A 26342-nucleotide genomic window follows, 5' to 3' on the forward strand; every position below is an offset into this window, starting at 1 on the left:
TAGAATGAAAGGAACATGTGAAAGACTTGGGAGTAATGTCTGCAAAAACAGTGATTATGTGTGAGTGAGGTGAAAGTGTTGAATGATGATGAAAGTATTTTCTTTTTGGGGATTTTCTTTCTTTTTGGGTCACCCTGCCTTGGTGGGAGACGGCCGACTTGTTAAAAAAAAAAAAAAAAAAAGACAAAGATCACGATAACCAGGAGGATGATGGGGAGGATAATGAGAACTTGCGAAACAAGGGGAAATACCAGTGGGGACACTTTTCAAACCACTATTGCTCCCTCATTTGGAATATTGCTCAGTGTTGATGGCCCCATTCAAGGCAGGAGAAATATCAGAGCTTGAACAAATACAGAGGTCATTTATGGCCCACATACAGCCAATAAAATGTTTAAATTACTGGGAACACATTAAAATCTTGAACATGTATTCACTGGAGTGGAGGAGAGAGAGATAGATGATAATATATACCTGGAAAGTACTCAAGGGCCTGGTCCCAAATCAGCACACTGCCGTAACAACATACTATAGCGAGAGATATGGAAGGAAGTGCAAAATAAACCCAGTGAAAAGCAGGGGTGCAGTGGGCACAGTAAAGGGAACACTGTATTAACATTCGTGGTCTCCAATTACATACAGTGGACCCTCGGGTAATGCCATTAATCCGTTCCAGAGAGCTAGCCTTTAACTGATTTAGCCTTAAGCCGAATTAATTTTCCCCATAAGAAATAATGGAAATCCAATTAATCCGTTCCAGACACCCAAAAGTATTAAACAAAATAATTTTTTTTACATGAGATATACATTTCCCTGCACAGAAAACAATGATACATGCACAATAAACAATACTGAAATGACACTTACCTTTATTGTGGACTTGTTGATGAGTGTGAGACGGGAGGAGGGAAGATGATGAATGTGTTCTATTGTTTGGAAGGGGAATTCCCTTCCATGAAGACTTCAGATACCAAGTCCTTTTCTGGGGTTACCTCCCTTCTTGGTTTTTTAATGCCACTATGACCAGCTTGAGAGTCACTGAACCACCCTCTACCACCATCACTACCACCCTCTACCACCATCACTACCACCATCAGGTACCAAGTCCTTTTCTGAGGTTACCTCCCTTCTTGGTTTTTTAATGCCACTATGACCAGCTTGAGAGTCATTGAAGCACCCTCTACCACCATCACTACCACCATCAGGTACCAAGTCCTTTTCTGGGGTTACCTCCCTTCTTGGGTTTTTAATGCCACTATGACCAGCTTGAGAGTCACTGAACCACCCTCTACCACCATCACTACCACCCTCTACCACCATCACTACCACCATCAGGTACCAAGTCCTTTTCTGAGGTTACCTCCCTTCTTGGTTTTTTAATGCCACTATGACCAGCTTGAGAGTCATTGAAGCACCCTCTACCACCATCACTACCACCATCAGGTACCAAGTCCTTTTCTGGGGTTACCTCCCTTCTTGGGTTTTTAATGCCACTATGACCAGCTTGAGAGTCACTGGACCACCACCCTATACCACCATCACTACCCCCCTATACCACCGTCACTACCACCCTCTACCACCGTCACTACCACCCTCTACCACCATCACTACCACCCTCTACCACCATCACTACCACCCTCTACCACCGTCACTACCACCCTCTACCACTGTCACTACCACCCTCTACCACTGTCACTACCACCCTCTATCACCACAAACACTACCACCACCACTACCACCCTCTGCCACTCTCTACCACCCTCTACCACCATCACTACCACTCTCTATCACCATCACAACCACAACCATCCTCTTCCACCATCACTACCACCCTCTACCACCATCACAACCACTACAAAATTTTTCTTGAATTTTATCGTGTTTCTCACATCCTTTACCAAAGGGCTGGTACTAGAAACTTTCTTTGGGGCCATGGTGGCTTATTTAGCAATTACAAGAACTAAAAAATGGAATACAAAATATATCGCATGTAAGTGTGGAATCTTCCTCATTGACTTGTAAACAATGGCACACTGGCTGTACACGGAGTCATGGAGTGGCCGGGCCCACTCAGGCCGCACGGGCATGTTCGGGATGAAAGCCCTTTACTGAGTTAATTGGCATTAGCCAAGCCAATATTTTGACGCCAAAGCGAGCCGTTATCTGATTTTGGCACTAACTGATGACGCCTTTACCTGAGGGTCCACTGTATTCAACATCTTACCAGAAGATATCAGAATAACTGCTGGAACAAGTGTAGAAGTCTTCAAGAGAAAACTGGACAAGTATCTTCACCAGGTGCCAGATCAACCAGGCTGGTTGATCTGGATATGTGGGGGCAGCAGGCCTCCAGCAGCAACGTCCTGGTTGACCAGGCTAGTACCAGACGAGGCTGGTCCATGACCAGGTGCTGAGAGTAGGAAGACTCTTGAAACTCTTCTAAGGGGACACCTCTACCAGTGAGGAGAGTTCTCAAATATGCTCTTTTAAAATCACTTTGTTTCCAAACTTCCTCATAAAGTGAAGGGGAGGTAACTGGTACTTCATGACCTCCCACTGTTTAAGGGTTAACTTTTTATCCAGTGGTGGCTCGTAACGCCAGTAATACCTATATTATTGTACCGCATCAGACTTCTATTTTTAACCATTTTTTATCTCGTTTCAAGAAAAAAAATAAAAATTTGCTTATAAATACATTGAAAACAACATAAACAGATTTTACCTGTAATATATTTGTCAGTTGCAAATTATTTTAGAGTAAGGTTGATGAAGTCAAACGTCTGGCAGTGAGCATCTGGGGGGACTGCAGCTCTGCAGCTTCTATGGACAAGCTCCCACTGCTTTTATTTCTAAATCCTTATGCACTAGGAATTGATTTTTTAAGGCCAGTGATGTCATAAATTTTGTTTTGGGCTATCACTATACCATACTGTACTGTACTGGCATCTTAACCCTTTCAGGGTTTCGGACGTACTAGTACGGCTTACGCACCAGGGTTTTTGACGTATTAGTACGCCTAAATTCTAGCGCCCTCAAATCTAGTGAGAGAAAGCTGGTAGGCCTACATATGAAAGAAAGGGTCTATGTGGTCAGTGTGCACAGTATAAAAAAAACCCTGCAGCACACAGTGCGTAATGAGAAAAAAAAACTTTGACCGTGTTTTTGGATTAAAACAGCGACTTTGCACTGTATTTTCGTATGATATTTATTGTTGTATTCTAGTTTTCCTGGTCTCATTTTATAGAATGGAAGACATATTACAGAAATTGAGATGATTTTGACTGGTTTTACAATGAAAAGTACCTTGAAATTGAGCTCAAAATAGCAGAAATGTTCAATTTTTACCAAAGTTCAAAAGTGAACAAATCATGCTAAGCATCCAATAAACGTCAACTGGTGAGTCTAATATTCTGTCACAAGTGCTCTGATATTATTTATACCATTTCTACACTAATGCAGTAGTCTGCATAACAGTAAATCTTCTATTTTTTGTGAGAATAAAAATTCAAAGTGGAAAGCAAAAGAATGTAAGAGGGGCATGGGGACGTGACTGATGAACAGAGGAAATGGTTTTGTAGTGCCAGGAATGTCTTGTTTATTCTGGACCCTATTTGGAAATTGGCATCTTTTGAAATTTGTGTGAAATTTGCAAAATTGCTAAATTCTGAACACTGTATTGGATAGTTGAAATCGGTAAATGGGTGGTTTCTTGTACTCATTCAATAGAAAAAATGGAGTTCTAGCAAAATAGTTATGATTTTTGTCGACTAGTATGCTGGAATTTGCCGAAAATAGGGCTCAAAGTGGGCAAAATCACTGATGCGTAAATATCGTCTAGACCACTAACTTCGCGAGAGCATAATTCCGTAAGTTTTCCATCAAATTTCATACTTTTGGTGTCATTATGATTGGGAAAAGATTCTCTATCTTTTCATAATTTTTTTTTTTTTTTAAATTTGGGCGATTCTGAGAAAAAGTCCGGGAGAAGGCCTGGGGACCCTGAAAGGGTTAAACATACCAAAGAATAGTAAGGATACTCTAAAATTTGCTATTATGCTTCCTAATCTGTACCACTAAAACTATTTCTCTCTTATTTACTTATACTAAATGTGGGATTTGTGCTTATAGATCCACTTCAACAGTCCACCTCAAGCCAATAATGACTGTGAAGGCCTATAAATCTGTAGCAGAGGGAAGGTGGGGTAGGTTGGAGGGAGGAAGTAAAAAAGTTTTTTTGTGTGTGAGGGGCTTAGACATCCAGCAAGCATGTGTGGTTGTGTTAGGAGCGAGTGGAGGCAAGTAGCTTTTATGACTTTACATGCTGTTGGAGTGTTAGCAGAGTAACATGAATGGATTTAGGGAAACTGGTTAGCTGGACTTGAGTCCTGGAGATGGGAAGTACAGTGCCTGCGCTCTGAAGGTGAGGTCGGGATATTTGCAATTTTGAACTGTAGTATTGGTGCCCCTCTGGCAAGACAGTGATGGAGTGAGTGAAGGTGAAAATATTTCTTTTTTGGGGCCACCCTGCCTTAGTTAAAAAAAAAAAAAAAAAAAAATATCAAAACCATCATAAACTGTAATGTAGGCAACTCACTGTGCCACTCTGTCCCCAAACCTTGTAAATATAAATGCCATTTATGCATACTACTGTTTCTTCTACACCTGCACTGCTCATTTTGACTTGGAAAACAGCAACGTAGCACAAGGGCATCACACTAGAAGCAAATTCTGTGCCTCTTCAAAAGATACAGAGGTCTGAGCAAAGCTCACACCTCTGCAACACAATTGTTCTCAAAGATTTCTTGTGTTATACCATGAAGTAAAGAAAGATTCTAGACTTCACCTCATGAAACAGACAAAGCATATGCTATAGTAATTATGGACAAGGTAGATTATAGTGCAAAAATGAACACATTATTAGAGACAGGGGTACTTATATGCCCCTTAACCCCTTCAGGGTCCAAGGCCAAAATCTGAAGTGGTGCTCCAGTGTCCAAGAAATTTTGAAAAAAAAAAAAAAAATATTTTTTCTTACAGAATTAAAGAGTATATTTTTGTGAAGGTAATAAGACAAAAAATTTTTATTCTGATCAGTACTTACCGAGATACAGCGGCGGGAAGTTGACCCAAAATGACCGGGTGGCGGCAACATCAGTGACTTCCGCAAAATCCCATTTTTTTATTTTACGTTTTTTATACTTTTTTCTTTTCTTTTCTAATTTTTTTCTTTTTCTAATAACATTTGTGGCCTGTGAGACCAGTATAATGTATATTGTATAAGTGTACACTCATTGTATTCAACACAATAACTGCACTAATTTGTTTATCATTATATTGCTTACTAAACTTGTTTACAAGTTTATTGTAAACAAAATGATGATAATATTAGTGCGGTTATTGTGTTGAATACAAAGGTACCATATAGTGCCATGTGGTACAATGGTGCCATAGGGTACAATGGTACCATATGGTACAATGACACCATATGATACAATGGTACAATATGGTACAATGGCACATGATACAATGGTACCATATGATACAATGGTACCATATGGTACAACAGCACCATTTGGTACAATGGTACCATATACAATGGTACCATATGGTGCAATGGTACCATATGATACAATGGTACCATATGATACAATGGTACCATATGATACAATGGTACCATATGGCGCAATGGTACCATATGGTACCATATGATGCAATGGTACCATATGGTACATTGTACCATACAGTACAATGATACCATATGGTTCATTGTACCATGTAGTACTGTTGTATTCAACACAATAAACACACTAGTATTTTCATTATTATTTTGGTTACAATAGTTGTTTACAACAAAAATATGCAAAAATGTTGTATATTAGTAATGTTCTATTATATATTTATAAGTGTACAGGAACTTTACGTGTTCCTTGAGGTGGATGACAAAGCACTTTGTCTGGGAAACTGTGGAGTCAGTAGCTAGTTTGCGTCGCCACTCACTCAGTCTTGGCTGGTGTTTCATGCCACCAACACCTATTGACCATATGGTACACTGTATCATATGTTACAGGGTACCATATGGTACATTGTACTCTATGGTATAGGGTACCATGCAGTACAGGATAACATATGATGCAGGGTAGGTACCATATGGTGCAGGGTACCATATGGCACAGGGTACCATATGGCACAGGGTACCATATGGCACAGGGTACCATATGGTACAGAGTACCATTCAGTACAGGACACCATATGATACAGATACAGGGATAACTATGGAAATAAGTCACCCTGACTTTTTTGGGTTATCCTAGGATTTTATACTTATGCTGCTATGTATGATAATCTATGTATTTCTGTACACCTGAATAAACTTACTCAAGTGCATGTGGCATCATAAGTAAGTTTATATAGTTATACACAAATAAAGTTACATAGAATATCATACTTAGCAGCATATGTTTGGAGAACCTAGGATAACCCCAAAAAGTCAATCAGACTTATTTCCATTAGGGTCCCTGTACCCTGTACCATATGGTATAATGTACCATATGGTACAATGTACTATATGGTACATTGTACCATATGGTACCATTGTACCATATGATACCATTGTACCATATACCATTGTATGACATGGCACCATTATACCATATGGTACCATTGTACCATATGGCACAATGGTACCATATGGTTCAAAACCATAGAATTCATCTTCATCTCCACTTCCATCAGTCTTAGAACTGTAAGTTGTGAAGAGGAGAGTCAGAATTCACCCAGAGAGTGAGTGGGGAGTTAGAGCTTCCTTGCCGCCAGGCACAATGAACAAAGCTACTTTGGCGGTGTTCCCACAATGCCATGTGGGCGTCCAGATTTTTTCTATGGTGTGCACACTGACCACCCAGACCCATTCTCTCAGGTGTAGGCCTACCAGCCTTCTTGCACTAAATTTGACACCGCTAGAATTTTGGCGTAGATCTACGGTTTGGACCCTGAACGTAAAGCCGTAGATCTACGGGATGGACCCTGAAAGGGTTAACCCTTTGACTGTTTTGGTCGTATATATATATACGTCTTATGCGCCACCAAGTTTGACGTACAGTAGGGCTTCGCTTTATGCTTTACGGCATTTTGCTTTACGGCGTTCCGCTAATACGGTCATTTCAAATTATGACCAAAACTCGCTATACGGCTCCTCCCCACCTGACTTTCTAATACGGTCACCGCGCCCCACCCGGTTTGTTTACATTCTCTGTGAGATCCGTAAGCACTAAGTCTCTCCATTTTGTCTGGAAACTCCAAAATTTCAAGTGTTTTTAAAAGTTATTTCATATTTTATATATACATGTACTTTGATAATTATACTTATGTATACCTGTACCTAAATAAACTTACATACTGTGCTGGCGTGCAGGTACGCATTAAAATCAGTAAGTGTCTTATGTAATGATAATAATAATCACCGAGTCTCATTTAAATGTCGTATATTACATTAATATACACATTTTCATTAATCCATCTATGATATTTTTTCAATATTATATAATAAACACGATGCATAACATGTAAATATGATAAATACACCCCACAGTAGAATAAACATAAATATGAGATGTGGTAGCAGACGACTTGCACAAGTGACGCCATATTAGAAATAATAATAATCACCGAGTCTCATTAACCCCTTCAGGGTCCAAGGCCCAAATCTGAAGTGGTGCCCCAGTGTCCAAGAATTTAAAAAAAAAAATTGTTATTTTTTCTTATGAAATGGTAGAGAATCTTTTTGTGAAGGTAATAAAACAAAAAGTACGAAATTTGATGGAAAATTGACGAAATTATGCTCTCGTGAATTTTGATGTGTCAGCGATATTTATGAATCGGCGATTTTCCGACTTTGACTCCCATTTTAGGCCAATTACATTATTCCAGTCAACCAAATTCTTAGCTATTTCACTAGTATTACTTCTATTCTATCGATTGAGCACAAGAAATCGCCAAGTCAACTGTTTCAACTGCAAATTAAAGTGATCGGAAATTTTAATTTGGCCAATTTAACACAAAGTTCAAAATATTCCAATTTCAATATAGGGTCCAGAATAAACAATGTAGGTATTCCTGGAACTAAACTAACATTTCCTCTCTTCATTAGTTAGGTTTTGAGGCTTTACAAATAAATTCCATTTTGATTTTTTATTCACATAATGAATTTTTATTCACACCAAAAAATAGAAGATTTACTGTTATGCAATACTGTAATAATTATATTATATCATCACCATATTTGTGAATGCATATTAGACCCACCAGCTGGCGTGTATTAGACGTGTGAGGTCGTTTGTTTACTCTTGAATATCAGCAAAAATTTAACATTTCTGCTACTTTGAGCTCAGTTTCAAGCCATTTCCAGTGCTAAAACCAATCAAAATCATCTCTATTTCTGTAATATGTCTTCCATTCTATCAAATGAGACCAAGAAATCGCAAATACAACTATAAAAAACATACGAAAAAGCACTGCAAAGTCGCTGTTTTAATCGCAAAATCATGATTTCAGTTTTTTTTTCTCTCATTATACACAGTGTGCTGCAGGATCTGTTTTATGTGGTGCACACATACCACATAGATGTATTCTCTCATATCTAGGCCCAAATGTACCACTAACAGTTTATCAGAGTGAGCTGAGCTCATGACGTAGATCTATGGTTTGGACCCTGAACGCAAAGCCGTAGATCTACGGGATGGACCCTGAAAGGGTTAAATGTCATATATTACGTTAATATCCACATTTTCATTAACCCATCCATGATATTTTTTTCAAAATTATATAACAAACATGATACATAACATATAAAGATGATAAATACACCCCACAATAGAATAAATAAACAAATATGAGATGTGGTAGCTAGATAACTTGTACAAGTGACGGCAAGAATAAAATTTTGTCTAATCCAACATAAGAGAAAATGTGTTCCTCGGGGTAACTGTAGAAAATTATTCCTTTCGTATGTATGTAAGTTTATTCAGGTATACACAAATACAGTTACATAGATTATCATACACAACAGCGTATGTGTAGAAAACCCAGGATAACCCAAAAAAGTAAGAGACTTATTCCCATTGCCTTCACTCAGAGCGTCATTTCTTCTCAAAATGATGTTACATGAGAATGGGAGTGTTCTTTATTTATTCTACCGTATCAATGTAGAGACAACTTGTACACAAACCAGACGTGTACACTTCGTTGTTTACAAAACTTACCTTCGCCTGGTTTGTTTACATAACTCGGCGCCTGTCCTCCTTCATGCACACACACACACTCTCTCTCTCTCTCTCTCTCTCTCTCTCTCTCTCTCTCTCTCTCTCTCTTTCTCTCTCTCTCTCTCTCTCTCTCTCTCTCTCTCTCTCTCTCTCTCTTTCTCTTTCTCTTTCTCTTTCTCTTTCTCTTTCTCTTTCTCTCTCTCTTTCTCTTTCTCTCTTTCTCTTTCTCTCTTTCTCTTTCTCTTTCATTCATTTTATCTCATTTACTTACTCCTGACCCTACATTAAGACTACAAATATTTTAAGGTAAGTAATGAGTGAACTGTATGTACATTTTATCTCTCTGGGATGCTTAAATATCATAGAATATTATGTGTGGGTGGGGTGGCCTGGTATGGTAGCCCAGCTGACTACCATACATACCACACTTGATTTCTTACAATAAATACTACTTGTCTCACCCTAGATTAAGACTATAAATATTTTAAGGTAAGTAATGAGTGCACTATGTGTGTATTGTACTTTTTATTGTTTTTTGATACCTAGTTCTATTGCTAACGTAATATATGTTAGTGTAAACTTGTTATCTAGTATTTGTATGCATTTATAAGTGGAAAAAAAGGGTGTTCCACTTTACGGCGATTTCCACTTTACGGCGGTAGCCTGGAACCTAACCAGCCATATAAGTGGGGCCCTCCGTATACTATATACATGTACTCATAAATTCTAGCGGCTTCAAATCAAGCAGGAGAAAGCTGGTAGGCCCACATGTGAGAGAATGGGTCTGTGTGGTCAGTGTGCACCATATAAAAAAATCCTGCAGCACACAGTGCATAATGAGAAAAAAAAAATCCGACCATTTTTCTTAATTAAAATGCCGACTTTGTGGTCTATTTTCGTATAGTATTTATGGTTGTATTCTCGTTTTCTTGGTCTCATTTGATAGAATGGAGAACATATTATAGAAAAAGAGGTGATTCTGATTGGTTTTACTATAAAAAGAACCTGGAAATGGAGCTCAAAGTAGGGGAAATGTTTGATTTTTGCTTATGTTCAAAAGTAAACAAATGATGTTATTGTCTAATAAATGTCCAAGTAGCCATTCTAATATGCAGTCATGAATGGGTTGACATTATTTATACAAATATTACAGTATTGCAGTAGTCTGCTTAACAGTAAATTTTCTATTTTTTGTTTGAATAAAAATTCAAAATAGAAAGCAAGATTAGTATCAGAGGGGCCTGGAGACATGACTGATGAACAAAGAATGTGTTATTTTAGAGCCAGGAATGTCTGCATTGTTCATTCTGGACCCTATTTTGATTTTTTTTTTTTTTTTGAAATTGGCCAAATTGCAAATTTCTGACCATGTTATTGGGTAGTTGAAATCGGTAAATGGGCAGTTTCTTGTGCTCAGTCGATAGAAAAAATGGAGTTCTAAAGAAATAGCTATGAGTTTGGTCAACTGGAACAATAGAATTAGTCGAAAATAGGGCTCAAAGTGGGCGAAGTTGCTGATTCGTAAATATCGCCAAGATCGCTAAATTTGTGAGAGCATAATTCCCTAAGTTTTCTATCAAATTTCGTACTTTCGGTGTCATTACCTCCAGGAAAAGATTCTCTATCATTTCATAAGATTTTTTTTTTTTTTTTTTTTTTTTTTTTTTTTTTTTTTTTTTTTTTTTTTTTTGCGGCATCAGGAGAGACCTCAGGATTAGGGGTTGCGACAGTCAAGGGGTTAATATTACTTGTGTTTGAACCTCGACAGAAACTGTAAAAATTAATGGGTCAAAAAAGTGGAATAACTTATGAGATGAATTGAAAAATAGTAACATGATAAATGAATTCGAATCAAGGCTAAAACAGTTATTGTGTGCTTAACCCCTTATCTCATTAACTGTCCAAATGTACATCTACGTTCTTAGTGCTACTGCTCCAAATATTTTGAAAAGAAAAAAAAAGTTTTTTCTTCATAGAAATAAAGAGCACACTTTTCTACGTGACATAGGATAAAAAAATTTTTTAGGGTCATTACTTACTGGGATACGAGCCCACGAAGGTGGCACTTGATGATCAACCTGACGGCAACATGGAGCGCTGCCGCTTGCAGAAATTCTACATATTTACTGTTTTTTTCCATTTTTTTTTTTTATTTTCTTGGTTTTTATATGATATGATAATTATGTTTTATAGCAAATCTTTTGATATCAATGCCAATTGTTGCTTATACACCAATATTATATACGAAATTATTATCATACTGTCACAAACACACATGTACACACTGATAGGTGATTTTGCACCCCTGGCTGAATCAAATTCTATTATCTAAAACTATATACAAGTATTTACATGTCCCACTGATGTTTCTAGAACTCCACTGTTGTATGATACTCCATGAAGCATGAATTCATACAGAGTGCCACCCTACACTGGTGACATATGAATCGTGTGTCCTGCTGTTGGGGTTGTTTTGTTGTGGTAGCACACACAACACGCTTTTTCTGCGAATACTTCTTCTTTGGGGTAGGTGGTATTGGTATCAGGTAGTGACAGTTATGGGTAATTCAGTCTGGCACTTCCCCAACTGGCTGTGGTTTTGGTTGTGGTCGGGGGACATGTCTATGTTGAGGGGCAGGTACAGGTATAGTACCATACGTTTTTGCTATCAGGGAGAATTCTGCGAAACGTTGTCGTTTCCCAGTCTTTATTTCGTATATATTGAATGCATTGAGCACTGCAATGTCTACAAGGTGGAAAAATAGTTTTATATACCACTTGTGACTCCTACACACACAGTCAACGAACCCTATCATGATGTTACACTTGTCGACTTCGCATGTTGTTCGTATAGTCGACGACAGCAGCTGGCTTTACAATGCGTTCATTGATGTCCCGGTTCACTTTGTCTTTTTGTACCATCTTGTTTCTGTGGATGGTTGACAGCAATGTCATGTCCCGTTTGTCATGCCACATCAGTGCCATGATGTCATTGGCATGAAACGCTTGTACTGCACCGTCAACACTGCCTCCACTGAACCTTGGCATATTCCTTCTCACTGTTGCACATATATCAGTATTGTTCACACATAGGAAATCAGCAAGCATAGGGCTTGTATACCAGTTGTCTGTGAACAATGTATGACCCTTGCCAAGGTATGGTTCCATCATCTTGCGAACAACAACACCAGAATTGCCCAACATCCGTCTGTCATCATCGAGTGTGTTTCTCCCAGTGTAGACAATGACATCCAACACAAGACCACTCTCACAGTCACGCATAACAAAAAGTTTTATACCAAAGCGATTATGTTTGCTCGGTATATATTGCTTGAATGACAGGCATCCCTTGAACAGAATCAAGGACTCATCGACAACAATGTTCTTGAAAGGACAAAAGTATGCACTGAATTTCTGCTTCATATACTACATAAACACTTCCTGGATTTTGTATAGAAGGTCATTTCTGTTGGGCCTATTCCTGTCTGAGAATTGCAACATTCGTAGCAACTGAGTGAATCTGTTGCAGGGTAGGACGTCACGGAATACGGGTGTACTGATGAGGTAGTCTGTGGACCAGTACTGTACTATATATTGCTTATATGTATGTGGCATAAGCATGACAGTGGCGAGGATTAAATACATTTCAGCCACAGTTGTATCTTTCCACCTACACAGCCGTGACAATTCTGCAACCACTGTGTTGTCCATGATATAGTGGTAATAATTGTTCGTCTGGGTCACTATCAAGCTCATTAGAGGCTCGTCAAAGTATAACTTGAAAAAGTCTAACTCTGTAGACTCATTTGTTATGGGACATTCTGGAAGGATGCCACTGCCACTAGCATCAAAATCAAAAGGTTGTGGCATGAATATACTTTGTGTCCAGTCCCACTCATGGTCACATGGTACAGAGTGGACCTGTGGCATGGGACGAGGGGGAGCAGGAGGAGGGACAGGAGTGGAGGCAGCACATGGCTGAGGGGGTGCTGGACAGTCCTTTGTCCGCCCACTGCACCATGTGCTCCAGGCACCGTGCCCACCACCACCACCACCTCTTCTTCCATCCCTGCATATTCTCCATCATTATCACTATCACTGGCCAGGGTTTTAGATTGTGACCTACCATGACCCTTGGGGATTTCATATGGCACACTACCTGAATGCAGGCTACGACGCCTAAAAGTATGCTTCATTGGCGAATAATGAATATCACTATCACTTGACAAATCCTCTGTTGGCATAAGATCAATCTCATCATTTTCACTATCACTGAAACTGCGAGGAAATGGTAGTTTCCTCTTGTGTAGTTGCCTATGGGTAGTAATACCGGCCACTCCAGAGGTGCTTGGCCCAGGGTCTTGTGTGGCCACATTGGCCATCCCAGAAGTGCTTGGCCCAGGATCTGGTGTGGTCACACTGGCCACCCCAGAAGTGCTTGGCTGGGGGTCTGGCATGGCCTCGCTGGCTACCCCAGAGGTGATGGGCTGAGAGTCAATATTTTCACTAATTCCTTGATCATTAGTGGCCACATCGGTGTCAAATCCACTAAACTCACGTTCTACACCACTTTCCTCGAATAAGAGTGTTTATATGACTAGGCATGAGTGAATCACGAGGATATGCCATGATTTTGACCCAAGATGGAGATGAATGTAACTGGTACTACCATGTGGTACCCAGGTGTCGCTGATTTTTTTCATATGGCGCACACTAAGTGCACAGACCCATTCTCTCGTCTCTAGATCACTCGGGCCTATCGTGCCAAATTTGAAGCCAGGAAAAAAAAACGTAGAGCTACGTTCGGAGTGCTTGCGGTAAGAACGTAGATCTACATTTGGACAGTTAATGGGTTAACTGTTCAAATGTAGACCTACATTCTTACTGCTAGCACTCCAAACATAGATCAATGTTTTATTTTTCTTGCCACCAAATTTGACACGATTGGCCTGAGATGCCTGGTCAGTATGGAATGGGTCTTAACACTTGGTGTGTGTGGTATTAAAAAAAATCTGGGACCACTTAGTACCTTGTGGAAGCACCAGTTCAGTTGAGCGGCAGCTAGAGCAGACAGCATGGCAAACACCAGGGATTCACTGATGCCATATCATTTTAACACTTCCCTTTTAAGAAGAAATGATGTTGACCCTGAGTTTAGTGACTTTGAGATGGATGTGGTCACAAGTGGCTGAGGAAATATTAAAAACCTTGATTATAACCCATGTGCAACATTTGTGCCACATCCTTTCAGTTTTGATACCACCGGTAGTGTCATCCTGCCAGAATGTCTTATAATCTATGCCCTAAGTAAAGAGAAACGATTCTGGAACGTGTAATATGTGTTCGGCAGGTCGGCTGGATGGGTGACTGGCTGGCTGGCTGATTGACTTTGGCTGTCTCTATCTCTGTATCTGTCTCTGTATCTTTGTCTTACAGGTACACAGACAGTGCTAGTCACAGCATTATGCCGCCCCTCTTCCCCCCACACGTACCAAAACACAAACACTTACCATGAATGATTATAATATATGTATTTGCACACTTTCTGAGGTTTTAATACTTGGTGCTGCGTCCTTTACACTTAATCAGGTCCCTCAGCCATGTAGGAAGACTCTTACACAAATTCTTGAATGTTTTGGGAGGTATATTATTCCATGCCTCATGTAGAGCAGCTTCCAACCACGGGATGGAATTGATATCCTTGCCCAGTAAGCTTCGTTTCACTTTTGACCAGAGGTTCTCAATAGGGTTTAGGTCTGGGGAATTGCCTGGCCAGTCATTAAAGAGCCTCACTTCACAGTCTTTAAGTCACTGAACTACAGGTTTGGCAGTATGACACGGTGCACTGTCCTGCATAAAAACTGTAGCCCCACACTTGGCAAACGCCTCAGGTAAATTGTAACACAATAACTCCACGTAATTATACTGGTTCATATAGTGGCTTTTGGGAAGTACAATAAGTTCACCAACACTCTGAGCACTGAAACACCCCCGAACCATGAGCAAGTCTGGGTGTTTGGTGGTCCCACAGGTGTAGCATGGGTTTAGCGGGTCACTACCTCTGGGCTGGTACACATACCCCCCACGGTTACAGGTGACAGTGAAGGTTGCTTCATCACTCCAAAGTACTTCAGACCACTGTTGAGGATTCCAGTGAAGATATATCTTCGCATAGTCCAGCCTATGTTTCTTGGAGAGGATCAGTTGCAGTGACTACTGTAGCCCAGTTCTTACAAACCCCTCTGAGAGAAGATGTGGGTTCTTTTCTTTCGATTCTCTAGCAGTTATCTTAAGTGTACTCTCTAACTGCTTCTTTAACACAGTTCAGGTACAAACAGATGTCTTCTTCGAGGGGTCAGGCCAAGGTTTGGCAGACGGTAACTCGCCTTGAAACACTGCACCTAGTTACTCACTGAACTCTCACACACACACCAATATTCTCCACTATTTCTTTCGTCTGGTGCCCAGCTTTGTAAAGTCCTATGATTTGAGCTATAGTTTTAGGTGTTAGACTTTCTTTTACCCATAATCAAGCACGTATAGCCCCAAAACCAAAGGGAACACTGGACAAAAGATGGGGCAGATGAGAGGCAAAAGTGCAAAACTTCCTCTCACCATGGCAGCCACGTGAGCACTGAGGAGTCACTGTGGAGTGTGGTGGCAGGTCATGATGGCATGCTAACGGCTGCTACCCGTCATAATGCAGTGACGAAAAAGGACCCCCCTGTATGGTAGGACTTCGATTTTCGTCATGGCATTATGCCTGGGCACTCACCGGCGTAATGCCATGACTAGCACTGTAAGTACAGTTATCATACATAGTGTAAATTACCTAGGATAGCCCCAAAAAATGCATTGTGCTATATTGTGCTTGTAGATATAAGGCTTAATAATCATGACTGGCAGTACGCGTTTTCACTTGATCAGGAATCAGACGTGACGACTGCATCACGTGTAATACCTGTTGGTTCATGAGCAGCTGTCTGAGATAGAGAAACAGGAAGACAGAGACATACAGAGAGACAAATTAGCAGAGACAGAGATAAAGAGAGAGAGAGCTAGACAGACAGACAGACATGTTTGTGTAACTGTGAAAACAAACAAAGCCAAGGTTCACTGGAGCAGTGCTTGATCATCAAGTGTCTTACACTGTGCTTGTCTTACACCATGCTTCAAGGAGTTTCATATACTACAGTGTGTCTAAAACATTGCTGGGACCTATAAATACTTTGTATATATTTCTAGACAATAATATGTGACCAAGGCAGGGAAAATGTTCACCTCTCACAGTGTTTGTGACTATTTGATTACTATTTCAGTACCTAATATTATTGCCAAAACAAAGCTTGGCTATAAAATCACAAAAACTACTATAAATTGTAATTATCAGAACATAAAAATTATATAAATTAAAATAAAAACAAAAAAAAAAAAAAGGTATATTCTGCAAGCGGTAGGACTCAGTGTTGCTGTCAGGTGAGCATCCAGTGCCATCTTCATGGCCTTATATCTCAGCAAGTACTGACCCTAAATTTCTTTTTTGGTCTTATTACACACACAAAATTGCCGTCTTTAATTTTTTTTTTCTCAAAATATTTGGGGCACTAGCAGTGACAACGTAGATCAATGTTTGGACAGTTAAGGGGTTAAATAGTTAAGAATTACATATGTAATTTTCTAAAAAAATTATTTAATTACTGTCAAGTTGTTATTTTTGCTGCTATCTTATTACATCATGTATTCCTGTCTCTCTTTAACACTTTGAGAGTCCAGACCCCCAATCTGAAAATTCCCCATAGGGTCGAATAATTTAAAAAAGAAATTATTTTTTCTTATGAAATGGTAGAGAATTGTTTTTTGAAGGTAACAAAACAAAAAGTATGAAATTTGATCAAGAATTGACGAAATTACTCTCGCAAATTTTTCTGTGTCAGCGATATTTATGCATCAGCGATTTTACCGACTTTGAGTCAATTTTTGGCCAATTACATTGTTCTGTTAGACCAAATTCTTAGCTATTTTGCTAGTATGTGTTCCATTTTATCTATTAAGCACAAGAAATTGTCCAATCAACTATTTCAACTATCCAATAGTGATTGGAAATTGGTAATTTGGCCAATTTCACACAGTTCAAAATATTCCAATTTCAAAATAGGGTTCAGAATAAACAATGCAGGCATTCCTGGCACTAAATTAACATTTCCTCTGTTTATTAGTTACATTTCCAGGCTTTACAGATGAATTCCATTTTGATTTTTTATTCACCTATAGAATTTTTATTCACACCAGAAAAGAGATTTACTGTTATGCAATATTGCAATAATTTAATAAATAATATCAAAGCATTCATAAACGCACATTAGACCCACCAGCTGACATGTATTGGACACACGATGTGATTTGTTTTCTTTTGAACATCAGCAAAAATCGAACATTCCGCTACTTTGAGCTCAATTTCAAGCTATTTTCAGTACGAAAACCAATCAAAATCATCTCTATTTCTGTAATTTATGTCTTCCCGTCTGTCAAATGAGACCAAGAAACCGCGAATACAACCATGAAAACCTTACGAAAATACACCCCGAAGTCACTATTTTAATCCAGAAACACACTTTTTTTTTTTCTCTCATTCACTGCTTGCTGCAGGTATTGTTTTATATGGTGCATACATACCACTAAGGTGCATTCTCTCATATCTAGACCCAGATTTACCACTCACAGTTTATCTTGAGTGATCTGAGCTTGACATAGTACAGTGGACCCCCGCTTAACGATCACCTCCAAATGCGACCAATTATGTAAGTGTATTTATGTAAGTGCGTTTGTACGTGTATGTTTGGGGGTCTGAAATGGACTAATCTACTTCACAATATTCCTTATGGGAACAAATTCGGTCAGTACTGGCACCTGAACATACTACTGGAATGAAAAAAGTTCGTTAACCGGGGGTCCACTGTACTATACTATGGCTTGGACCCTGGCTTCAAAGCGATAGAACCCTCAGACACTCAAAGGGTTAATACTGCTCCTAAATTTTAACCTTTATTACATTATTACTATTGCATCTCATTCCACTGTCTAATAATTATCATCTTGCCTTACCAGTTAGTAATTTTGGCTTTTCTGTGACTTCAGTAGAATTCAAGATTTTAACACCTTACATTGCATTTGTCATTCCTTATTGATCTGAAAGTGTATGGAGAGGGTTGATGTGGTCCTGTATAATACCTGTACAGACCTATGATGGGTTAACAGAGGTCAAAACTTACTGTGAATGATTGATTGAAGATTTATGGTGATTCTGGCAGGAAGGGTAGAATATGAATAAATGGTTTGGAAAACTGACAAGTTGATAAATGAGACACACTTGCAACATTTGGTCATCTTTATTGTGAAAACATTTGCCTCTTCCACCTTTCCCTGCATTGGACTGAAGAAGCCACTAGCTGGCAAAATGTTTCCAGAATAACGATTCCCAAATGTTGCACAGGTCTTATTTATTAAGGGTAGAATAATTTAAGAGGCGACTAAAATGCCGGGAGCAAGGGGCTAGTAACCCCTTCTCCTGTACATATTACTAAATTTAGAAGACGAAACTTTCGTTTTTCCTTTTGGGCCACCCCACCTCAGTGGGATATGGCTGGTGCGTTGAAAGAAAGAAAGAAAGAAAGAATAATTTAATCATTTTATTATGTTTTTCTTTAATAGCTTATTTTTGTCAGTATGGCTCATGCTGATTATTCAAGAAACTCTGATCAGGGATCAGATTAAAGAGTTAAGTGAAGTGCAAGTTAAATAATTTTACTTTTTTTCCTCCCCTTTACAGTGAAACCAACGATGACTCGGCACCAAAGACAGGTGAACTAATAACTACTTCAGTAACGTCAACATCTTCAGACAAGGCAAATGCGAGTGGTCAGATTCCAAACGTTGACGATGAAGGATTTTCAGTACGACCTCAAGAGATTAAACCTTCAGGAGAAGAGAACAGTTTTGATTCTTCTTCAGATTCTGAATCAGGTTAGTATGCTTTCATTAAATGAAATTTGTTACTTGTTGAATTAAATGATAAATCACAATACAGTAAGTCCTCAATTTAACGGACTAATATGCAGTGGTTGTCCAAATGTCTGTTAACCCTGAAACTGTCCAAATGTTGATCTACGTTTTCACTGCTAATGCTCCAATTTTTTTTTTTTTTTCTCAACAAGTCGGCCGTCTCCCACTGAGGCAGGGTGACCCAAAAAAGAAAGAAAATCCCCAAAAAGAAAATACTTTCATCATCGTTCAACACTTTCACCACACTCGCACATTATCACTGTTTTTGCAGAGGTGCTCAGAATACAACAGTTTAGAAGCATACACATATAAAGATACACAAATATTTTGAAAAAAAAAAATTGAATAAAGAGGGCAATTTTCTTTGTGTAATAAGACAAAAAAAATATTTAGGGTCAATACTTACTGAGATATAAAGCCACAAAGTTAGCGCTGAATGCTCACCTGACAGCAACATGGAGTCTTGCCACTTGCAGAAATGTTGCCGGCATACCTTTGTTTCTCGGATTTTTTTTTATTTGCATTTTTATGTTCTGATAATTACAGTTTCTAGTAGTACTTATGATTTTATAGCCAGTCTTTGTTTTGGCACTAACATTAGGTATGCAAATAGTAATAAGTCAGTCACACACACACTGACAGGTGAACATGTTTATCTGCCTTGGTCACATACTAGAAATATATATAAATTATTTTTATGTCCCAGTAATGTTTTTAGAAGTATATGAAATTCCTTGAAGTATGGTGTCAGACAAGTATCACTCCGCACAACTGATGGTGAAGTCACTTATCACTCAGTATTACTGATCATGCACTGCTCCCAGTTAACCTTGGCATATGTTTTTTTTTATAGGTTTTCACTGTTAACGTCTACAGTGGAACCTCAAATATCAGACTTTCTTTGTTCCAGACGGCTGTTCGAGTGCCATTTCTGAACGAATTTATTCCCATCAGGTATAATGTAAATTAGATTAGTTCATGTCAGACCCTCAAAAATACACTTATAAAAGCACTTACAAAAATACACTTATATAATTGGTTGAGTTGGGAGCAGTTCAATATTTGAGGTTCCACTGTATCTGTCTGTCTAGCTCAGTCTCTGTTTATCTGTCTCTATCTGTCTTTCTATCTGCCTCTCTCTCTGTCTGCCTTTGTATATCTCTGCCTGTGTCTGTCTCAGAGAGAGAGAGCTGCTTATAAACCAACAGGTATTACACGCTTTACAGAATCGTCACATATGATTCCTGAACAAGTGGAAATGCGTATTAAATGCCAGTCATGCTTATGCCTTATATCTATAGGCACAGTATAGCACATTGTCTGGCTTTCTTGGGTTATCCTAAGTAATTTACACTATTTATGATAACTGACCTTATTTGTACCTGTGAGATACAGATAGAGACAGCCAAAGCCAATCAGCCAGCCAGCCACTCATCCAGCCAGCCTGCCGAACACATATTACACATGTTCCAGAACCGTTTCTCTTTATTAAGGGCATAGGTTATAGGACATTTTGGAAGGATGACACTACCAGTGGTATCAAAATAGAAAGGGTGTGGCACAAATGTTGTACATGGGTTATTATCAAGGGTTTTGATATTTCCTCGATGACTTGTGACCACATCCATCTCATTCACTAAACTCAGGGTCAACATCACTTTCCTCTGTAAAGGGGATTGTTAATACGACATGGCATCGGTGAATCCCTTGTGTTTGCCACACTGTTTGCTCTAGCTGGCGCTCAATTGAACTGGTGCTTCCACAAGGTACTAAGTGGTCACATTTTTTAATACTGTGCACACTGAGTATTAAGACCCCTTCTATACTGACGAGGCATCTAAGTCCAGTCGTGCCAAATTTGAAGACGGGAAAAATAAAACGCTGATCTATATTTGGAGAGCTAGCAGCAAGAATGTAGATCAACGTTTGGACAGTTAAAGGATTAAATCAGAATGTTAAAAAAATCACAGAAAAAGCACTAGAGGATTCTACTGCGTACTTAATATAGTACTGTACACACAATAGATATACAGTACAGTGGAACCTCAGTTTTCGTATTCCCTAATCTGTATGTAAAACTATGTGTGTTTTTTTTTAACAAGTCGGCTGTCTCCAACTGAGGCAGGGTGACCCAAAAAGAAAGAAAAATCCCAAAAAAGGAAATACTTTCATCATCATTCAACACTTTCACCTCACTCACACATAATCACTGTCTTTGCAGAGGTGCCCAGATACAACAGTTTAGAAGCATATATAAAGATATATAACATACCACTCCAAACTGCCAATATCCCAAACCCCTCCTTTAAAGTGCAGGCATTGTACTTCCCATTCCCAGTACTCAAGTCCGGCTATATAAAAATAACTGGTTTCCCTGAATTTCTTCACTAAATATTACCCTGCTCACACTCCAACATCTCATCAGGTCTCAAAAATCATTCGTCTCCGTTCACTCCTATCTAACACGCTCACGTATGCTTGCTGGAAGTCCAAGCCCCTTCACCCACAAAACCTTTACCCCCTTCCTCCAACCTTTTCGAGGACGACCCCTACCCTGCCTTCCTTCCCCTACGGCTTTATTCCAAGTAATTCTACTTTGATCCATTGTCTCTAAATGACCAAACCTCCTCAGCAACCCCTCTTCAGCCCTCTGACTAATACTTTTATTAACTCCACCTTCTCCTAATTTCCACACTCCGAATTTTCTGCATAATATTTACACCACACATTGCCCTTAGACAGGACATCTCCACTGCCTCCAGCCACCTCCTCACTGCAGAATTTACAACCCAAGCTTCACACCCATATAAGAGTGTTGGTACCACTATACTACTTTCATACATTCCCTTCTTTGCCTCCATGGATAACATTTTTTGTCTCCACAAATACCTCAGTGCACCACTCACCTCTTTTCCTTCATCAATTCTATGATTAACTTCATCCTTCATAAACCCATCAGCTGACATGTTAACTCCCAAATACAGTATCTGAAAACATTCACTTCTACCATACTCCCTCTCTCCAATGTGATATCCAAATTTTTTTTTTTTTTTATTTTTTTTTTATTATCACACCGGCCGATTCCCACCAAGGCAGGGTGGCCCGAAAAAGAAAAACTTTCACCATCATTCACTCCATCACTGTCTTGCCAGAAGGGTGCTTTACACTACAGTTTTTAAACTGCAACATTAACACCCCTCCTTCAGAGTGCAGGCACTGTACTTCCCATCTCCAGGACTCAAGTCCGGCCTGCCGGTTTCCCTGAATCCCTTCATAAATGTTACTTTGCTCACACTCCAACAGCACGTCAAGTATTAAAAACCATTTGTCTCCATTCACTCCTATCAAACACGCTCACGCATGCCTGCTGGAAGTCCAAGCCCCTCGCACACAAAACCTCCTTTACCCCCTCCCTCCAACCCTTCCTAGGCCGACCCCTACCCCGCCTTCCTTCCACTACAGACTGATACACTCTTGAAGTCATTCTGTTTCGCTCCATTCTCTCTACATGTCCGAACCACCTCAACAACCCTTCCTCAGCCCTCTGGACAACAGTTTTGGTAATCCCGCACCTCCTCCTAACTTCCAAACTACGAATTCTCTGCATTATATTCACACCACACATTGCCCTCAGACATGACATCTCCACTGCCTCCAGCCTTCTCCTCGCTGCAACATTCATCACCCACGCTTCACACCCATTCAAATTTTTCTTTATATAAATCATTTGATACCCTCATCACCTTACTCTAAGCAGTGTTCACTTTCAGCTTTCTACATTTACACACCCTCCCAAACTTGTCCATTAATCTCTGCAACTTTTCTTTAGAATCTCCCATAAGCACAGTACCATCAACAAACAGTAACTGTGTCAACTCTCACCTCTCTCCCCAACACCTTAGCATTTACTTCTTTCACAACCTCATCTGTAAATATATTAAACAACCATGGTGACATTGCACATCCTTGTCTAAGACCTACTTTTACCAGGAAGTAATCTTCCTCTCTCCTACACACCCTAACCTGAGCCTCACTTTCCTCATAAAAACTCTTTACAGCATTTAGTAACTTACTACCTATTCCATACACCTGCAACATCTGCCACATTGTTCTAAATCCATAAATGCAATGAAAACTTTTCTACCTTTATCTAAATACTGTTCACATATATGCTTTAGTGCATGGATATTGTGCAAATGATAAGAAAGAGATGATTGTGGATGTTATGAATGAGAAGAAGCTGGATGTCCTGGCTTTAAGTGAAACAAAGCTGAAAGGGGTGGGAGAGTTTCAGTGGAGAGGAATAAATGGGATTAGGTCAGGGGTTTCAAATAGAGTTAGATCTAAAGGAGGAGTAGCAATAATGTTGAAGGATAAGATAAGGCAGGAAAAGAGGGACTATGAATGTATTAATTCAAGGATTATGTTGAGTAAAATAAAGGTTGGATGTGAAAAGTGGGTTATAGTAAGCGTATATGCACCTTGAGAAGAGAGAAGTGTAGAGAAGAGAGAGAGATTTTGGGAAATGTTGAGTGAATGCGTGGGGAGTTTTGAACCAAGTGTGAGAGTACTTGTGGTTGGGGATTTCAATGCTAAAGTGGGCAAAAATGTTGTGGAGGGAGTAGTAGGTAAATTTGGGGTGCCAGGGGTAAATGTAAATGGGGAGCCTTTAATTGAGCTATGTGTAGAAAGAGATTTGGTAATAAGTAATACATATTTTATGAAAAAGAGGATAAATAAATATGCAAGGTATAATGTAGTACATTATGAAAGTAGTTTGTTAGATTATGTATTGGTGGATAAAAGGTTGATGGGTAGGCTCCAGGATGTACATGTTTATAGAGGGGCAACTGATATATCGGATCATTATTTAGTTGTAGCTACAGTTAGAGTAAGAGGAAGATGGGACAAGAGGAAGGTGGCAACAACAAGTAGGAGGGAAGTGAAAGTGTATAAACTAAGGGAGGTGGAAGTTTGGGTGAGATATAAGCGACTATTGGCAGAAAGGTGGGCTAGTGCAAAGATGAGTAGTGAGGGGGGGGGGGGATGAAGAGGGTTGGATGAGTTTTAAAAATACAGTATTTGAATGTGGGGCAGAAGTTTGTGGTTATAGGAGGGTGGGGGCAGGAGGAAAGAGGAGTGATAGGTGGAATGATGAAGTAAAGGGTGTGATAAAAGAGAAAAAGGTAGCTTATGAGAGGTATTTACAAAGCAGAAGTGTTATAAGAAGAGCAGAGTATATGGAGAGTAAAAGAAAGGTGAAGAGAGTGGTGAGAGAGTGCAAAAGGAGAGCAGATGATAGAGTGGGAGAGGCACTGTCAAGAAATTTTAATGAAAATAAGAAAAAATTTTGGAGTGAGTTAAACAAGTTAGGAAAGCCTAGGGAACGTATGGATTTGTCAGTTAAAAACAGAGTAGGGGAGTTAGTAGATGGGGAGAGGGAGGTATTAGGTAGATGGCGAGAATATTTTGAGGAACTTTTAAATTTTGGGTCACCCTGCCTCGGTGGGAGACGGCCAACTTGTTGAAAAAAAAAAAAAAATATATATGCTTTAATTTTAACATTTGATCTACACATCCCCTACCCACTAAAGCCTCCTTGCTCATCTGCAATCCTACTCTCTGTCTTACCTCTAATTCTTTCAATAATAACCCTAGTGTACACTTTAGTAATTTAAGCATACATACAGAGGTACAAAAAATACAGGTAAGAGCAGCATGCCAAAGCCACTTATATGCATAGCATTACGGGCTGGCTTAAAATTATCTTAAGATTAACTAAGCAATGATGAAATCAGTGATAAAACATTATTGTAAACAGATAACTATAAAGCACAAATGAGTATTACAAAGACAGGTCATATGGTTGCATGCATTGCTGTACATTCACTCGAATGGAGTATTCTGTTAGGTAGTGTATTTAAAAAAATAACAAAGTTAGATTGGGTCCTAGGTTTAACATTTGTGTGATATAATTGTGAGTAACATATAGGATATACAATTTATAAGGTTCAGTTATTCAGTATTTATTTGGTTTTGAGTGAGTAAGTGATCTTTGAGAAGAGACTTGAATTTATAAACAGGTAGTGTTTCTTTTATATTTACAGGTAATGAATTCCAGATTTTAGGGCCTTTTATGTGCATTGAGTTTTTGCATAGCGTGAGATGGACACGAGGAACATCAAAGAGTGATCTGTGCCTTGTGTTATGGTCATGTGTTCTGTTGAGGTTGGCAAGGAGATGTTTGAGGGGAGGGTTAATATCAGAGTTAAGAGTTCTATGTATGTAATAGGTGCAGTAATAAGTATGGAAGTTTTGTATGGTGAGTAGGTTGAGTGTTTTGAATATTGGTGGAGTGTGCTGCCTGTAGTGAGAATTTGTTATCATTCTAACTGCAGCCTTTTGTTGGGTAATTAGTGGTCTGAGATGGTTAATTGTTGTTGAGCCCCATGCACAAATTCCATAGGTGAGATAGGGGTAAGTAAGAGAGTGATAAAGGGCCAGGAGGGCTGACTGTGGAACATAGTACCGTATCTTCGATAGTATGCCTACAGTCTTGGAAATTTTCTTAGAAATTTGTTGTATATGTGTGTGAAATTTGAGTCTATTATTAAGGTGGATTCCTAAGAATTTTCCCTCTTGTTAGCTTTGTGATAGGTGATCTGTTAATCGTTATGTTAAGAGGTACATCTGTAGCTCTGTTACCAAACTGAATGAAGTAGGTTTTGTCAATGTTTAGTGTAAGTTTGTTAGTCCTCATCCAGGTAGATATTTTCTGTAATTCGGTGTTTACAGTATTGGCTAGCGTGACTGGGCTCGGGTGAGAGAAGACGTATGTAGTGTCATCTGCAAAAAGTGTGGGTTTGAGTAATTGCGAAGCATTTGGTAGGTCATTTATGTATAGGAGAAAGAGAAGAGGGCCAAGGACACTTCCCTGTGGGACACCAACTGTAATTGGTTGAGCGGAAGAGCTTGCCCCATTTGCATACACATATTGGCTTCTGTTGCTGAGGTATGACTTGAGGT

The 26342-nt window shown here is 39.2% G+C and overlaps 1 protein-coding gene across 1 annotated transcript in view; it reads left to right on the plus strand.

Annotated features, from left to right (window-relative positions):
- Window positions 1–26342, plus strand: part of LOC128689238 (F-BAR domain only protein 2) — a 528956-nt gene that overhangs the window by 184176 nt on the left and 318438 nt on the right. The window contains 1 exon segment of the mRNA XM_070086397.1: window positions 19084–19277. Within this exon segment, the coding sequence (XP_069942498.1) occupies window positions 19084–19277 (194 nt within the window).

This window comes from Cherax quadricarinatus, chromosome 18 (genome assembly GCF_038502225.1).
Source record: "Cherax quadricarinatus isolate ZL_2023a chromosome 18, ASM3850222v1, whole genome shotgun sequence".
In the NCBI taxonomy this organism is placed as follows: domain Eukaryota; kingdom Metazoa; phylum Arthropoda; class Malacostraca; order Decapoda; family Parastacidae; genus Cherax; species Cherax quadricarinatus.